General features: G+C 50.1%; 1 protein-coding gene across 3 annotated transcripts in view; it reads right to left on the reverse strand.

Moving 5' to 3' along the window:
• The window catches only part of SNX8 (sorting nexin 8), a 57,497-nt gene extending 40,212 nt beyond the window's left edge, over window positions 1-17,285 (reverse strand). The window contains exon 1 of one of the 3 annotated variants that reach the window (XM_001086393.4): window positions 17,190-17,285. In XM_001086393.4, the coding sequence (XP_001086393.2) occupies window positions 17,190-17,283 (94 nt within the window). In that variant the 5' untranslated portion in view covers window positions 17,284-17,285. Of the gene's footprint in view, window positions 1-10,406; window positions 10,630-17,189 lie in introns of those variants that run through there. The other 2 variants (XM_077995985.1, XM_077995986.1) reach the window with 2 other exon arrangements.
• Between the last annotated feature and the right edge of the window lie 227 nt (window positions 17,286-17,512).

The raw sequence follows: 17,512 nt of genomic DNA on the forward strand, positions 1-17,512 counted from the left end.
GCAGGAGAATGGCGTAAACCCGGGAGGCGGAGCTTGCAGTGAGCTGAGATCCGGCCACTGCACTCCAGCCTGGGCTGAGCGAGACTCCGTCTCAAAAAAAAAAAAAGGTCAAAGAACAATAGATGTTGGTGTAGATGTGGTACAAAGAGAATGTTTATACGCCACCGATGGGAATAAAATTAGTACGACATCTGTGGAAAACAGTATGGAGCTTTCCCAGAGAACTAAAGGCAGATCTATCATTCGATCCAGCAGTCCTACTACTGAGTAATCACCCAAAAGAAAAGAAATAATTACATAAAAAAGGGGCCGGGCATGGTGGCACACACCTGTAATCCCAGCACTTTGGGAGGCTGAGACGGGCAGATCACTTGAGGTCAGGAGTTCGAGACCAGCCTGGCCAACATGGTGAAACCCCATCTCTACTAAAAATACAAAATTAGCTGGGCGTGGTGGCACATGCCTATAATATCAGCTATTTGGGAGGCTGAGGCAGGAGAATCGCTTGAACCCAGGAGGCACAGGTTGCAGTGAGCCGAGATTGTGCCACTGCACTGCACTGCAGCCTAGACAGTAAGAGCAAAACTCCATCTCAAAAAAAAAAAAAAAAAAAAAAATACCTGCACATGCACATTTCTCGCAGCACAATTCACAATTACAAAGAAAAGGAATCAAGCTAAGTGCCAGTCGACCGATAAGTAGATATCGAAAATGTGGTCCATATACACCATGGGATTCTTTCCTTCTTTCTTTTTTGAGACAGAGTCTCGCTCTGTCGCCCAGGCTGGAGTACAGTGGTATGATCTCGGCTCGCTGCAAGCTCCACCACCCGGGTTCACGCCATTCTCCTGCCTCAGCCTCCCGAGTAGCTGGGACTACAGGCGCCCACCACCATGCCCGACTAATTTTTTTTGTATTTTTAGCAGAGACGGGGTTTCACTGTGTTAGCCAGGATGGTCTCGATCTCCTGACCTCGTGATCCGCCTGCCTCGGCCTCCCAAAGTGCTGGGATTACAGGCGTGAGCCATTGCGCCCGGCCTTACACCATGGAATTCTACTCAGTCATAGAAAAGAATGAAATAATGTCTTCTGCAGCAACTTGGATGGAAGTGGAGGCCATTATCCTCAGTGAAGTAACTCCAGATCAGAAACCCAAATACCACATATTCTCGCTTCTAAGTGAGAGCTGAACTACGGGTACACAAAAGCAGGCAGGGTGGGATAACGGACATTGGACTCTCAGAGGGCAGGAGGGGGTGAAGGATGAAAACTTACCTACTGGGCACAATGGACATTATTTGGGTGACAGGTACAATAAAAACCCAGACTTCACCAGCCAACAATTCATCCACATAACCAAAAACCAACCCTGAAGCTATTGAAATCAAGTTTTTTTTTTTTTTGAGACAGAGTCTCGCTCTGTCGCCCAGGCTGGAGTGCAGTGGCCGGATCTCAGCTCACTGCAAGCTCCGCCTCCCGGGTTTACGCCATTCTCCTGCCTCAGCCTCCCAAGTAGCTGGGACTACAGGCGCCCGCCACCTCGCCCGGCTAGTTTTTTGTATTTTTAGTAGAGACGGGGTTTCACCATGTTAGCCAGGATGGTCTCGATCTCCTGACCTTGTGATCCACCCGTCTCGGCCTCCCAAAGTGCTGGGATTACAGGCTTGAGCCACCGCGCCCGGCCAAGTTTTTTTTTTTGAAGAAACATTTTAAAAAAAAACAAAAAATGTGAAAGCACCTAGCATGCTGCCCAGGGCCCAAGCTTTTCTTTATTCTTATCTTTAGAGAGGATCTCGCTCTGTCATACAGGCTGGAGTACAGTAGTGTGATCACAGCTCACTGTAACCTCGAACTCCCAGGCTCCGGTGATCTTCCTGCCTCAGCCTCCCAAGTAGCTGGGGCTACAGGCATGCGCCATCATGAGCAGCTCAGTTTTTATTTTTTTGTAGAGGCAGAGTCTCACTATGATGCCCAGGCTTTGAGCTTCTCTTTTTTGTTTTGTTTTTGGTTTGGGTTATTTTGTTTTGTTTTGTTTTTTGAGATGGAGTCTCATTCTGTCCTTCAGACTGGAGTGCAGTGGTTTGGTTTGGTTTGCTTTGGTTTGGTTTGGTTTTTTGAGACGGAGTCTCATTCTACCTTCAGACTGGAGTGCAGTGGTTTGGTTTGGTTTGGTTTTTTGAGATGGAGTCTCATTCTGTCCCCCATGCTGGAGTGCAGTGGTGCGATCTCGGCTCACTGCAACCGCAGCCTCCCAGGTTCCAGAGATTCTCCTGCCTCAGCCTCCTGGGTAGCTGGGATTACAGGCACGCATCACCACGCCCAGATAATTTTTGTATTTTTAGTAGAGACGGGGTTTCACCATGTTGGCCAGGCTGGTCTTGAACTCCTAACCTCAGGTGATCCACCCGCCTCAGCCTCCCAAAGTACTGGGATTCGAGGCATGAGCCACCACACCCAGCCTGGGTCTTTTTTTGTGTTTGTTTGTTTTGAGATGGAGTCTTGCTCTGTCCCCCAGGCTGGAGTCCTGTGGTGTGATCCCAGCTCACTACAACCTCCACCTCCCAGGTTCAAAAGATTCTCGTACCTCAGACTCCTGAGCAGCTGGGACTACAGGCGCAAGCTACCACACCTAGCTAATTTTTTGTATTTTTGGTAGAGATTGGGTTTTGCCATGATGGCCAGACTGGTCTCGAACTCCTGACCTCAAGTGATCCTCCCATCTCGGCCTCCCAAAGGGCTGGGATTACACGCATGATCCACCGTGCCCAGCCTGAGCTTTTCTTTTTTAATGGGCCTGTACTCCTGATACCAAATTCCCAGAGCAAACCACAGACGGAGCAAGCTGCTGACCAGGGTCAGGGCTCCCCAGAGAGCTGGGTTCCTCGACAGGACAACGGCATCTTGTTCTCATCAGGAACCAGACCACGCCCGAGATTCCATGGATAATCACAAACAGACCACGGGCCATCCATCGCTGAGACCCAGGGAACTGCATATGAACCCCACATACACACACATGCACATGCAGGCGCACACCCACACACATCCACACACCCACACATATCCACACACACCTACACACCCACACACCCACACACACCCACACACCCACACACATCCACACACACCCACACACCCACATACACACAAGCAGGACATGGGAGATGAAAGAGACCAGACCACAAAGGGGGGAAAAAATCACTGGTTCCACGTCACAAAACTGAAGTGCAGTGCTGGAAATAGTCACCACTCAGATGATTTCCTCTGACTCAAATCAGAGTCAAGGGGCAAGCGGAACCAGCCAAGGACATCAGAACCGTCCGTCCCACCAATCCCCCGGAACCCCCTTCTGAAAGGGTCCATTCGACTTCAGCTCATTCCTCAAAGCACCTCTCGGGTCTCTCATTTCAGGAACGTTTATCCGAGGGGAGGCCTGGCGATTTGTTCCGGAGTTAAAAAGGAATACTATTTTAGCAAATTGGGGGAATCTTGGAATAACTTGCCAAGTAGAAGGCTGGAGTTCCAAAAAGAGTCCTCGTCTCTGTTTAACTAAATGCCACCCATTCCTGGCTTATTGCTTTTTCTCTTTTAACCCTCCTCCTGGCTGTGGTTGCTTCAGTCTGAAAGTGACTCTGGTTTTTTCTAGGGTCTCCTGATGTGAAAGTGAAAATATTTCAAAATATCTGACGGGGCTAAGTCTGTCTTGATCCTCACAGAGGCCAAATGAGAAGCACCTTCATTGGCCACCAACTTAGGTCGCTCCGAGAACATTCCAAGAAGTCACCCAGCATGATGAGCCGAGTGAGATACAATTAAATCCATGTAAGCAAACCTTTATTGATCGACGGCAAGCATAGCAAGGAAGAAGCCGTGCTTCCTTCTCCTGGCTGCCTTCAGGGTAGACAACCAGGAACGCAATTAATCAACCAGAAAATGTAACACCTCAGAAGTCGGCAAGAACAAATTACGAACTGTGAAAAATGTCACAGGAAGAGAAATATTTAGTCAGTTTTTCCCCCACGGCTAAATTTGCGCTGAACATGAAGACCTAGTTTTCCATGCAAAGAAGGCTGGACTCTCATCTGGTGTCTTACAGACCCCAACACTCCAAGAGCGGTTAACCAGGATGCTCAGATGATCTTAACGTGTTTAAGGGAACTCAGCCTGTGCCTCATAAAATTCAAGAAGTGATTTGGTTTTTCAGAGCTAGCAATCCAAGGAGATTTTATGTTCAACTTGAGATTTTATGTTCAACTCAACTGGAAACAAACCGTCTACACCCAGTTGTCCAGAATGAACTAAATATTTTCAGTAGACACGTTGCAAAGCTTTTTTTTTGGAGACAGAGCCTTGCTCTGTTGTCACCTAGGCTGGAGTGCAGTGGCACAATCTTAGCTCACTGTAGCCTCAATCTCCTGGGTTCAAGCGATCCTCCTGCCTCAGCCTCCCAAGTAACTGGAACTACAGATGCGTACCACCATGCCTGGCTAATTTTCTCTTTCTTTTTTTTTTTTTTTTTTTTTGGCAGAGAAAAAGTCTCGCTATATTGCCCAGACTGATCTTTTTTCTTTTTTTAATTATTGAGACAGTTTCATTCTTGTCACCCAGGCTGGAGTGCAGTGGTGCAATCTCGGCTCACTACAACCTCCGCCTCCTGGGTTCAAATGATTCTCCTGCTTCAGCCTCCCGAGTAGCTGGGATTACAGGCGCCCGCCACCACGCCCAGCTAATTTTTGTACTTTTAGTAGAGATGGGGTTTCACCATTTCGCCAGGCTGGTCTCGAACTCCTGACCTCAAGTGATCTGTCTACCTTGGCCTCCCAAAGTGCTGGGATTACAGGCGTGAGCCACCGCGCCCAGCCCCTGTTGCGGAGCTTAAACCCAACGTTGAACAAGACAAGTAACCATTCTCCCACTAAACGACTTCGACACTCACCACAGGCATTCTGAATTTACATGCTCTTTCATTATGCCCTGTTTCATAACTTTAAAGTGCATTCCTGTTCTGAAAAGATAAAAAGGACCTAGCACAATTGTCTAGGGTGTTATTTATGAGAAAGGTCTGTACAACTATCTCCCTCTAAGGAAAACCATCTGAAGAGGGAAAGCTCCATGCCTACGAATGGCTGCTTAACGTGGCCAGACACAAATCCCACAGAGACCCTCATAGGCCAGGTCACACTGCCCACGTCCCAGCTGTGGCCGCAAGCCTGGTGTGAATTTCAGAACCACCACCTATTGGCCGTGTGCTCACGGGCATATGACTACAAGGCAGGCCAGCCCCCAAATTGAGGCTTAGCCCAGAGGCTTCTAGGCTTTGTCTAGAAGGAATTCAAGGCTGAGCCGCTGGTGTTAGCAACTTTCATTGAAGCAGCAGCGCGCACAGCAGCAGCAGAGGGTCCTGCTCCTTGCAGAGTAGAACCACCCCTTTACCAGGGCACCCAGAGCAGCAACTCAGAGGCAGTGTTGCACTCCTATTTATACCTGCTTTTAATTATATGCAAACTAAGGGGTGATTTAGGAAGAAATTTCTAGAATGGGGGTAACTTCCGGGCTGTCCAGTCATTGTCATGGAAAAGGGCGTCCATGTGTTGCCATGGTAATGGTAAACTGACATGGCACACTGGTGGGCATGTCTTATGGGAAGGTGCTTCTGCCCTGGACCTATTTCAGCTAGTCCTCAATTTGGTCCGCTATCCAGGCCCCGCCTCCAGACTCAAGTTCTGTCTCCTAACTCATTACCAAACTTCCATGTGCCTCAGTTTCCTCACCTCTAAAGTGAGGCTAGGACTACTTACTTTTCAGCTTGTTAGTTCACACGCAGACCCCAAGGAGAACGCAGAGCACACTGTCCAGGCTCTCAAACAGTTGGAGATCGGCCGGGCGCGGTGGCTCACGCCGCAAAAGAGTTGGGGATCAGTGGGACTCATTCTCCCACCCCTGCTGTGCAAAGAAGGACCGACTACATACAAATCCATCTCCCTAGCTGGGCGTAGTGGCTCACGCCTGGAATCCCAGCACTCTGGGAGGCCGAGGTGGGCAGATCACGAGGTCAGGAGATGGAGACCATCCTGGCTAACACCATGAAATCCCGTCTCTACTAAAAATGCAAAAAATTAGCCGGGCGTGCTGGCGGGTGGGCGCCTGTAGTCCTAGCTATTCAGGAGGCTGAGGCAGGAGAATGGCATGAACCCGGGAGGCGGAGCTTGCAGTGATCAGAGATCGCACCACTGCACTGCAGCCCGGGTCACAGAGCTAGACTCTGTCTCAGAAAAAAAAAAAAAAAAATTCCATCTCCCCAAGGACTGGGGCAAATGGGAATAGGGTCGCCTCACAGAGTAACCCACCTTGGAGGGAAGCACGCCCATTTGCACATAACACAGCGTCACTTTAAACTTCGCAGAAGCTTCCAGGAGCTTTCCTCCTTTCCTATCTAGCCAAGGAAGGAAAGTTAACCGCGCATGTGCCGTCCTGAGATAAGAAACTGCACACACAGAGACACTCCCCAGACTCTGAAGAGCTGAAAATGCAATTTCAAATCTCCTTTTGGTGCAAAACACCGGCAGTAAGTGGCCGGTTCTTGAAAGACAGGTCCACCTCCGGCCTGGACTGGAATTCCTCAGGAGCTGGGAGGTGAAATTTCGGGTCTGAAGATAATTAACTGTGCCCAGTCATGAATATCATCTGACTCTCCTTGACAGCCTTGGCCAGAGAGATGCTTTTGGCTTTTGGCTGAGAGTGAGGTTCCCAGACAAGCCCTGCTGTTCCTGCAGATGCCGGAAGGTCTGGGTGCTCCTTCTTGCTGTGCTGCCGGGGGCCACCGAAACAGCCGGACTTAACAGAGCACCAGGCTGAGCCAGCAGCAGTCAGGCCTCAGAAACGGCTGGAGGCAGGGGAGCTCTTCCACTGAGCAACCGCAGTACCCTCTGTTAGGAGCAGACCTTGATGCAAGAAAACGGATTTCACCCTGAAGGCTCCTCCCTCTGGGTAAATCCAACAGGACTTGGGGCATGAATACTAAGGCAGTCAGTCCAGATACTCCTACAAAATTGTCTTAGGAATCTCAGGTTTCCCCCCAACATTTTGTATTATTTTGTTGGTGGTGGTGTCTTTTTTTTTCTTTTTTTTTTTTTTTTTTGAGACAGAGTCTTGCTCTGTTGCCTGGGCTTGAGTGCAGTGGTGCGATCTCAGCTCACTGCAACCTCCGCCTCCTGGGTTCACGCCATTCTCCTGTCTCAGCCTCCTGAGTAGCTGGGATTACAGGCGCCCACACCACCACACCTGGCTAATTTTTGTATTTTTAGTAGAGACGGGGTTTCACTATGTTGGCCAGGCTGGTCTCGAACTCCTGACCTCAGGTGATCCGCCCGCCTCAGCCTCCCTAAGTGCTGGGATTACAGGCATGAGCCACCATGCCCGGCCTGTATTGTATTATTTTGTATTATGAAATACTTTACGCATGCACAGAAAGGGCTATAAAACTTCTATGAACACTTGAACAAAATTATATATCAAACACGTGTAACCACCATCCAGGCCAAGAATTAAAGACAGCCAGACTAGGCGCAGTGGCTCACACCAGTAATCCCAGCACTTTGGGAGGCCGAGGCAGGAGGACTGTTTGAGCCCAGGAGTTCAAGACCAGTCTCAGCAACATCGTGAGTCCCTGTCTCTATAAAATAAAAAATAAAGACAGCGGCACCCCGGAAACACTCCTTCTACTGCACCCCTGACAGATCTGGGTGCCTTCCTCCCACCAGAGGGAACTACCAGCCTAATTCGTATAGCATCTTCCTCACTTTTCATTCAGTCTTATCCCCCATGTGAGCACCCCACACAACAGAGTCTATTTCTGCGTACTCTTGCGCTTCACGTAAACTGTCACCCAGGCTAGAGTCCGGTGGCGCCATCTCGGCTCACTGCAACCTCTGCCTCCTGGGTTTAATGGATCCTCCTGCCTCAGCCTCCTGAGTGGCTGGGATTACAGGCTCCTGCCACTACGCCCAGTTAATGTTTGTAGTTCCTGATAGAGATGGGGTTTCACCATGGTGCCCAGGCTGATCTCAAACTCCTGAGCTCCGGTGATCTGCCCGCCTTAAGCACCCAAAGTGCTGGGATTACAGGCGTGAGCCACCACGCCCAACCTGACAATTTCTTTTATAATACAATATTTTATTTTTATTTTTTGACATGGCATCTCTGTCACCCAGGCTGCAGTGCAGTGATGCAATCGTAGCTTACTGCAACCTTGAACTCCTGGGCTCAAGTGGTCCTCCCATGTGAGGTGCCCAACTAGGTGGAAGTAGCAGAACATGCCATTGTACCTAGTTAATTTTTTTAATTTTGGTAGAGACGAGGTCTTGCTATGTCACCCAGGCTGCTCTCAAACCCCTGGCCTCAAGCGATCCTCCCGCCTTGGCCTCCCAAAGCACCAGGATTACAGGCATGAGCCACTGCGCCCAACTCAGGACAAGTCGTTTTTTTGTTTGTTTTTTGTTTTTGAGACAGAGTCTTGTTCTGTCGCCCAGGCTGGAGTGCAGTGGCGCGATCTCAGCTCACTGCAACCTCCAGCAATTCTCCTGCCTCAGCCTCCTGAGTGGGTGGGATTACAGGCGCATGCCACCATGCCTGGGTAATTTTTGTTTTTTTGTGTTTTTTTTTTGAGACGGAGTCTTGCTCTGTCGCCCAGGCTGGAGTACAGTGGCATGATCTCGGCTCACTGCAAGCTCCGCCTCCCAGATTTACGCCATTCTCCTGCCTCAGCCTCCCGAGTAGCTGGGACTACAGGTGCCCACCACCTCGCCTGGCTAGTTTTTTGTATTTTTTATTAGAGACAGGGTTTCACCGTGTTAGCCAGGATGGTCTCAATCTCCTGACCTCGTGATCCGCCTGTCTCGGCCTCCCAAAGTGCTGGGATTACAGGCTTGAGCCACCGTGCCTGGCCTATTTTTGTATTTTTTTTAGTAGAGATGGGGTTTCACCCTGTTGGCCAGGCTGGTCTCCAACTCTTGACCTTGTGATCCACCCGCCTCAGCCTCCCAAAGTGCTGGGATTACAGGCGTGAGTCACCGCGCCCAGCCTCCGGGACAAGTTTTAATATTGATTCCATCTAATGCATCGTTTTCTGGAACACATGAGGCAAGAATATCTTTAACTGAAATTGTTTTTAACTGAAATTTTATCATATTAGCACTTTCGAAACACAAATTTTATATTCCTTAATGTGCTGTTATACAGACATTAGGTAGAAAATTATGAAAACTACTCAGCAGTGTAGAAAAATGTCAAGGGAAAGAAACTAACTATAAAGACACATATTCACTCTGATGATAACTACACAAAAAGCAATGCACAGGAAAAAAGGAAATATACTAAAATGCAACGGCTGTTAAAGGGGTGGAATTACAGGTGATTTGTCTATAAAATTTTTGCACTTGCTGTTATATCACTTTGTATAACAAAATTTTCTGAAAGCGCCAATTCATACAGCAATAGCACGTTACTGGATCTGATTACAACTCGCTCATCAGGCTCCTAGAGGACATCAGCACAAATCAGGTTTTGGAAGATTCCTGGAAAATAACGTAATTGGGCTTCTTGAGAGATATTACCTAACCTGACCTTCTCCAGCCCCTACAACACTTCCTGGGGTGAATCAAACTTTGCATAATTTCACTTTAAATTTCCGTAACACACAAACTTCAATGCTTATAGGGAGCTAAAAAGACCCCCATTGACCCCCTGCGACACACCACAGAAACAGCAACACACCTCCTACAACGCAGTCAACAAAACAGCAGGAAAGGGAGACCAGATTCTCCGGGAGCTAAACACACGGCCCTCCTCAGTCCTCCCAAAACGAATCCTACCCGATATTTTAATGCCAATATTTTCCCAAAAACACTTCTCACAAAGCACTTCTGCCCGTTACGTCCAGTTATGTGATGTTCTTGGTGATTCTATAGTAGAAATACGCAGAGCGTGGGGGCGCTCCAGTTTCTCAGAGGGTGACAATGGGCCAGGTGCGGTGGCTCACGCCTGTCATCCCAGCACTTTGGGAAGCTGAAGCCGGGTGCGGGGGGGGGGGTCACTGAGGTCCCAAGTGCGAGACCGGCCTGACCAACATGGTGAAACCCCATCTCTACCAAAAATACAAAAATTAGCCAGGTGTGGTGGTGGACACGTGTAATCCCAGCTACTAAGGAGGTTGAAGCAGGAGACTCACTTGAACCCGGGAGGCAGAGGGTACAGTGAGCCAAGATTGCACCATTGCACTCCAGCCTGGGCAACAAGAGCAAAAACTCTGCCTCCAAAAAAAAAAAAAAAAAAAAAAAAAAGGTGACAGTGACAATGCTGGTGACCAACAGCCAGGCTCTCCATGTGTTCTCGGGCTCTGTGCCTCCTACCTGCAGCCTCCGAGCTTCTAATACCACATGGCTCCTCTCAGACACAGCGGGTCCTGCGAAGCCACCCGCGTCCAGCCAGCGCCACCATCACCCCCGGTCTCTTCCCACCACCCAAGCAAACAGGATGGGCAAACATCTCTTTTTGTGAAGCATTTTTCTCAGGAAAGACAAAATAATACCAAAACAGAATTCCCCTACACGGAACACATCACTTTCTTGCTAACCACAAATTCTGGCAAAATCTGTTCTACATAACAGTGATTCAGTTAGTTCCTCTTTCTTCAAATGGACACGTTTTACCTTGCAAATTGTGTATGTGTGAGTGTGTGTGTGTGTGTGAGACAGAGAGAGTGAGACAGAGAGAGAGAGAGAGGATGAACAAGTTTAAAGACTGGTAACAAAAGGTAACAAAACATCTTTGCGGTGTTGTCAAGTCTTATGATATAAGAAATGTGATATCTTATAAAAATGTATAAAAATGTAATTCTATTCAAATATCTGAGACTGCTACACAGCAGATAGTATTGTGGATACTATGGTTAAAGAAAAAAAGGTTTCTGTTTTCTGGAGAAAATCAAAATTTTAAAAAAAAGTAACAAACTATATAAATAAAATAAACTTATAAAAAAATAAAAATAAGTTTGCTCATCAGGAGTTTACTACCAAAATGTGTGTCATGGCCAGTCACGGTCGTTCACACCTGTAACGCAGCACTTTGGGAGGCCGCGGCGGGCAGATCACCTGAGGTCAGGAGTTCAACCAGCCTGGTCAACGTGATAAAACCCAGACTCTGCTAAAAATACAAATATTAGCTGGGCATGGTAGCACACACCTGTAATCCCAACTACTGGGAAGGCTGAGGCAGAAGTCACTTGAACCCGGGAGACGGAGGTTGCACTGAGGCTAGATGGCACCACTGCACTCCAGCCTGGGCAACAGAGTGTAAGACTCTGTCTCAAAAAAAAAAAAAAAAAAAAAGTGTGTCATGGAAGGGAGCGAAATGGGGCAGAAGGTTTTGTCCCTAATGCAAACAATACTGTGAGGCATAATTTAATCACCATAAAATGCACAAATCTTTTTTTTTTTTTTTTTTGAGATGGAGTCTTGCTCTGTCGACCAGACTGCAGTGGCACGATCTCGGCTCAGTACAACCTCTACCTTCCAGCTTAATGCAACTCTCCCACCTCAGCCTCCCGAGTAGCTGGGATTACAGGCGCTCACCATCATGCCCAGCTAATTATTGGATTTTTGTACAGATGGGGTTTCACCATGTTGGCCAGGCTGGTCTTGAACTCCTGACCTCAGGTGATCCGCCTGCCTCGGCCTCCCAAAGTGCTGGGATTACAGGCGTGAACCACCAGGCTCAGCCCCAAATCTGTTTTTTAAATAGGGACGGGGTCTCGCTCTATTGCCCAGGCTGGCCTCAAACTCCTGGCCTCAAGTGATCCTCCTGCCTTAACCTCCCAAAGTGTTAAGATGACAGACGTGAGCTGCCACACCCTGCTCAAAATGTATAAGTAGGCCAGGTGGGGTAGCTCACACCTGTAATCCCAGCACTTTCGGAGGCCAAGGCAGGTGGATTACATGAGGTCAGGAGTCAGCGACCATCCTTCCTGGCCAACAGGGCAAAACTTCGTCTCTACTAAAAACACAAAAATTAGCCAAGTGTGGTGGCACATGCCTGTAATCCCAGCTACTGGGGAGGCTGAGGCACAAGAATCGCTAGAGCTGGCCGGCACGGTGGCTCATGCCTGGAATTCCAGCACTTTGGGAGGCAGAGTTGGGCAGATCACCTGAGGTCAGGAATTTGAGACCAGCCTGACCAAGATGGAGAAACCCTGTCTCTACTAAAAAATGCAAAATTAGCCAGGCATGGTGGCACATGCCTGTAATTCCAGCCACTTTGGGAGGCTGAGGCAAGAGAATTGCTTGAACCTGGGAGGAAGAGGTTGCGGCGAGCCGAGATCGCGCCATTGCACTCCAACCTGGGCAACAAGAGCGAGACTCTGTCTCACAAAAAAAAAAAAAGTATAAACCTTAAGTGACAGCGCAATGAATTTTGACCAATGTATTCACGCACAGAACAAACCTGACATGAGCGAGCAGCTGCAGGTAAGGGCTGGTGGGAACCCAGGGTGCATGGAATCGCCCAGGCAAGAGGGGAAGGCTGGGGGAGGGGTGAAGGAGCCCCGAGGGTCAGCAAAGGCCCTGGACCTGCCTCAATGACACTCAAGAAGTCATCGCCAGGTCAACGAAGACAAACAGCACGGAGCTTCGGAACCGAATGGAATGTATGGAATGCCATGGGATGAGCCGCAAGTGAAGCGTGACTCGCCCTCGTTCTAAAGAGTCAGTGTAGGGCCGCAGGACTGTATACGGCAGAGCCAGGATACACCGAGGTCATCTGTACATATTTCTATCCGTGTATTAATCAATCCCGAGAAATCAGGTCGGACGACCAAGCACACCTACCACACTCACTGCTGTTCTCACTCGATGTCACAATCATTGAGCTTCATAGCCTAAGAACAGGCCCTGAAAAACCCTTGTCCTGCATAGTCAGAGAACAGAATGTTCCGGTCAATCAGATATTTTGACAGGAAGAGTTTCAATATAAAATCCAGCCAGGCTCGGTGTCTCATGCCTGTAATCCCAGCACTTTGGGAGGCCCAGGTGGGAGGATTGCTTGAGGCCAGGAGTTCCATACCAGCCTGGGCAACACAGCCAGACTGTCTCTGCAAAAAATTTTAAAAATTGGCCAGGCGTGACCGGGCGCGGTGGCTCACGCCTGTAATCCCAGCACGCTGGGAGGCCGAGGCGGGCGGATCACGAGGTCAGGAGATCAACACCATCCTGGCTAACACGGTGAAACCCCATCTCTACTAAAAAATACAAAATTATCCGGGCGTGGTGGCGGGTGCCTGTAGTCCCAGCAACTAGGGAGGCTGAGGCAGGAAGGCAGGAGAATGGCGTGAACCCGGGAGGTAGAGCTTGCAGTGAGCCGAGATCGCGCCACTGCACTCCAGCCTGGGTGACAGAGCAAGACTCCATCTGAAAAAAAAAAAATTGGCCAGGCGTGATCATGCATGCCTGTAGCTCCAGCTACCCGGGAGGCTGAGGCAGGAGGAACACTTTAGTCCCAGAGTTTGAGGTTGCAGTGATGCCATGACATCCAGCCTGAGCAACAGAGTAAGACCCTGTCTCAAAAAAAAAAAAAAAGGAGATGAGGCCGGGCACGGCGGCTCACGCCCGCAATCCCAGCACTTTGGGAGGCCAAGGTGGGCGGATCACCTGAGGCCAGGAGGTCAAGACCAGCCTGGCCAAGATGGCGAAACCACATCTCTACCAAAAATACAAAATACCAAATATACAAAAATACCAAAAATACAAAAATGTGCCAGGTGTGGTGGCACATGCCTGTAATCCCAGCTACTTGGGAGGCTGAGGCAAGAGAATCACTTGAACCTGGCAGGCGGAGGTTGCAGTGAACCGAGATCGCGCCATGGCACACCAGCCTAGGCAGAAGAGTGAAACTCTGTCTCAAAAAAATAAATAAATAAAAATAAAAGAAAAGAAATAAAAGAAAAAAGAATATACTACACTGGGGAAACATGAGCACGTTTATACAAGGAAGTATATATTTCCTGAGTACACATATGAATAAAATGTGAAAACAGAACTAAAAGGATCCATCCCAAACCGAGAACAACGGTCACCTCTCAGGTACAGACAGGAGACAACTGCAGTTAGGGTGGGACTTTCACTTAATCTACAATGTTCTATTCTCTTTTAAAGAAAACACATTTATCCTTGCATGGCATAAGTGAAAGTTAAGTTTTTATAAAGGGGGTTGCCCTACAGAGCACTCGCAGCTTAAGCTTCAAATAATTCAAATAGAATGAGACTCTTAATGCGGAAAAGTACAACAAGCACATTTTTTTTCTGGCAACACCAAAGACGCAGGAGATTTCACAGTCCCCACATGAATACCACCAGTGGGCTCTGGCTGTGTGGTCAAAACCCTAAAAAAGAGGAAATTCAGTGTATACTTATAAGGCACAACAACCGCTCTTTCAAACCAACCTTAGTGAATGTGTAAGTCACACACATAGTCTCTGGACGATATTCAAAGACTTAACTTTTTTCTTTGCTGTTTTTGTTTTTTTTTTTTTTTTTTAATTTGAGATGGGATTTCGCTATGTTGCCCAGGCTGGTCTCTAGCACCTGGGCTCAGGCAATCCTCCCTCCTCAGCTTCCCCAAGTGCTGTGATTTCAGGCGTGAGCCACAGTGCTTGGTCTCAAGGCTGAGGTTTTCTCACTGCAGCCCACCCAATCAGGGTCCCCACCAACACACATTCCCTTGACATTGCCTGCTTTGGGCAAATTACTTACCTCTGGATTTTAGTTTTCTCAGTGTAAAAAGACTGCTAGGCCAGGCCCACTGGCTCACGCCTGTAATCCCAGCACTTTGGGAGGCCGAGGGGGGTAGGTCATAAGGTCAGGACATCGAGACCATCCTGGCTAACACGGTGAAACCCTGTCTCTACTAAAAATACAAAAGAGTAGCCAGGCGTGGTGGAGGGCGCCTGTAGTCCCAGCTACTCGGGAGGCTGAGGCAGGAGAATGGTGTGAACCCGGGAGGCAGAGCTTGCAGTGAGCAAGATCCAGCCACTGAACTCCAGCCTGGGCGACAGACCAAGACTCCGCCTCAAAAAAAAAAAAAGAAAAAAGACCTCTGCTATACCACTTCACCTCCCTGCCAGGATGATGACCAAGTTTCAACCAGAAGGACAGGCTACGTCCTGAGAGTCTGTGAGCCCCACTTTCAGACTTGCCTGGTTACCAGAAAGGGCACTGTGAAGCGCTCCCTTGTCCCAGCTACCCCAATCTGTGGATCCCATTAGCACTCGTGATAAAATCACCACTGCCCCCAGAAAAAGCCAGCTACCTACAGGAATTCCAGGCCACATCAAAGGGAGGGCAGTCTCCCAGAGACACAGCTCCCTCGGGCGTACACAGCTCAGACTATCTCTAAATCACACCATTATGGTAGCCTCTGGAGTCTACTTCCGTGAGTCCTGAAGAAAATACAGTCCCCTATACCTGCACAGGACCCCTGAACCACCACCCCTCCAGCAACACCAAATTGCTTTACAAACTGAGGTAGCAGCCGCATTCCGATCCAATCACAGCCTATGATCCAATCACAGCCTACCGTTCCTAAGTAACCGCTCGTTCCTAAGTGACTCCTCGGAAGGAGTCCCACCTGGGGCCCACGCTGGCCTCCAACATGTGACTTCATGGACACAATGTTCTAACCATTGAGAACTATCACATGCCCCCCCTTACACTGATACAACGGAAAGGAAAAAGTAAGACCCATTCTGGAAGGACCTTCTTTCTAGACACAGTCTTCACCTCGAGGATGCCCACCCAATGCAACAATCCCTCCCCTGCTCCCCACTGCCCTTTCTCCCTGACGAAGAAACTGTCTACCAACCCTCTAGAACTCATTTCAGTCATCACCTCCTCAGCGACACCTTGCCAGACCTCCCCGCAAGGGGATTCCTTGTGCCCCCACCAAGAAGAAACCGTAACTCACACCAACACCCAACTACATCTCTTCTCTGGCAGCGAAGGAACATCTAGAAATAACGGGCACCCTCCTGTATTCCTTCTAATGTTTAGTCTCATTAACCCAAATCCCTTAAAGAGAAATACAGGAGGCCGGGTGCAGTGGCTCACGCCTGTAATCCCAGCACTCTGGGAAGCCGAGGTGGTTGGATCACCCGAGGTCAGGAGTTCGAGACCAGCCTGGCCAACATGGCGAAACCCCATCTCTACTAAAAATACAAAAATTAGCCGCGCGTCGTGGTGGGTGCCTGTAATCCAAGCTACTCAGAAGGCTGAGGCAGGAGAAACGCTTGAACCCGGGAGGCGGAGGTTGCAATGAGATCGCACCATTGCACTCCAGCCTGAGTGACAGAGTGAGAATCTGTCTCAAAAAAAAAAAAAAGACATAAAAAAGATATACAGACCAGGCACAGTGGCTCATGCCTGTGCTCCCGGCACTTTGGGAGGCCAAGGCAACAGGACTGCTTGAGGCCAGGAGCTCCAGACCAGCCTGGGCAACATAGCAAGATCCCATCTCTACAAAAATAAAAAAATTACCGGGCGTGACTGCACCCGCCCGTAGTCCCAGCACTTTGGGAGGCAAAGGCGGGAGGATCACTTGAAAGAGAGAGAAATAACAGCTACACATCTATAGATTCGGCTCACAGATGAGAAAACAGAGGTCCTGAGAGGTGAAATCACTGGCCCAAGACCACACAACTGACAAGAGCTTGGGAGAGAGGAGGTGGCTAGGAAAGGAGCCCAAGTCCGGGGAAGTGGCCCCCAGGGCCATGGCTCAGCGTGACCGGGCAGGGCAGAAGAGCAGAGCCCCAGGACCGGGGCGAGGAGGAAACTGTCCCCGAGGACGCCTCTGAGAGCCCAGGGAACGCGCCTCGGAACGTGGCCAGCTGTAACCTGGACAGGGCTCTCCCGGCGCAGGAGGGCAGGGGACCCCGAGGGACGGAGGCGCGAGAGAGCACGGGGACCCCCAAAGGACAGGCGCGCGGGACGGCAGGGGGACCCCCGAGGGATTGGGGCGCGGGGCCGAACGTGGGGCGCGGGGGCAGGAAACGAGTCGGGGGCCGAGCGCGGCGGCTGAGCCCCGTCCGCCGAGGGTGGTCGGCCCGCGCACCCAGGGCAGGTGGGGGCTACCGTCACCCCACGCCCTACCTGCCGCCGGGGGATCCTCCTCCTCGTCAGCCTCCGCCTCAGCTGCCGCCCCAACTGCAGCCGCAGGCAGCGGGTCCATCGCGCGGCCAGTCATGTGAGCCCGCGCTCCCACGTGACTTCCTCCCGCGCCGCCCGGCCGCGCCGCCCTGCCGCGCCGCGTCCGCGCCCCGCCCACACCCCGCCTGGCCACGCCCCGTCCCCGGCGCGCCACGCCCACAGCCCGCCCCTGCTGGGCTCGCCACGCTCCTCGCCCGGCCTCGCCTCGCCTACAACTCGCCTAGCCACGCCCACATTCCCCTCCCCGTCCACGTGGACACGGAGCC

This window comes from Macaca mulatta, chromosome 3, assembly GCF_049350105.2.
Source record: "Macaca mulatta isolate MMU2019108-1 chromosome 3, T2T-MMU8v2.0, whole genome shotgun sequence".
Taxonomy (NCBI): Eukaryota; Metazoa; Chordata; class Mammalia; order Primates; family Cercopithecidae; genus Macaca; species Macaca mulatta.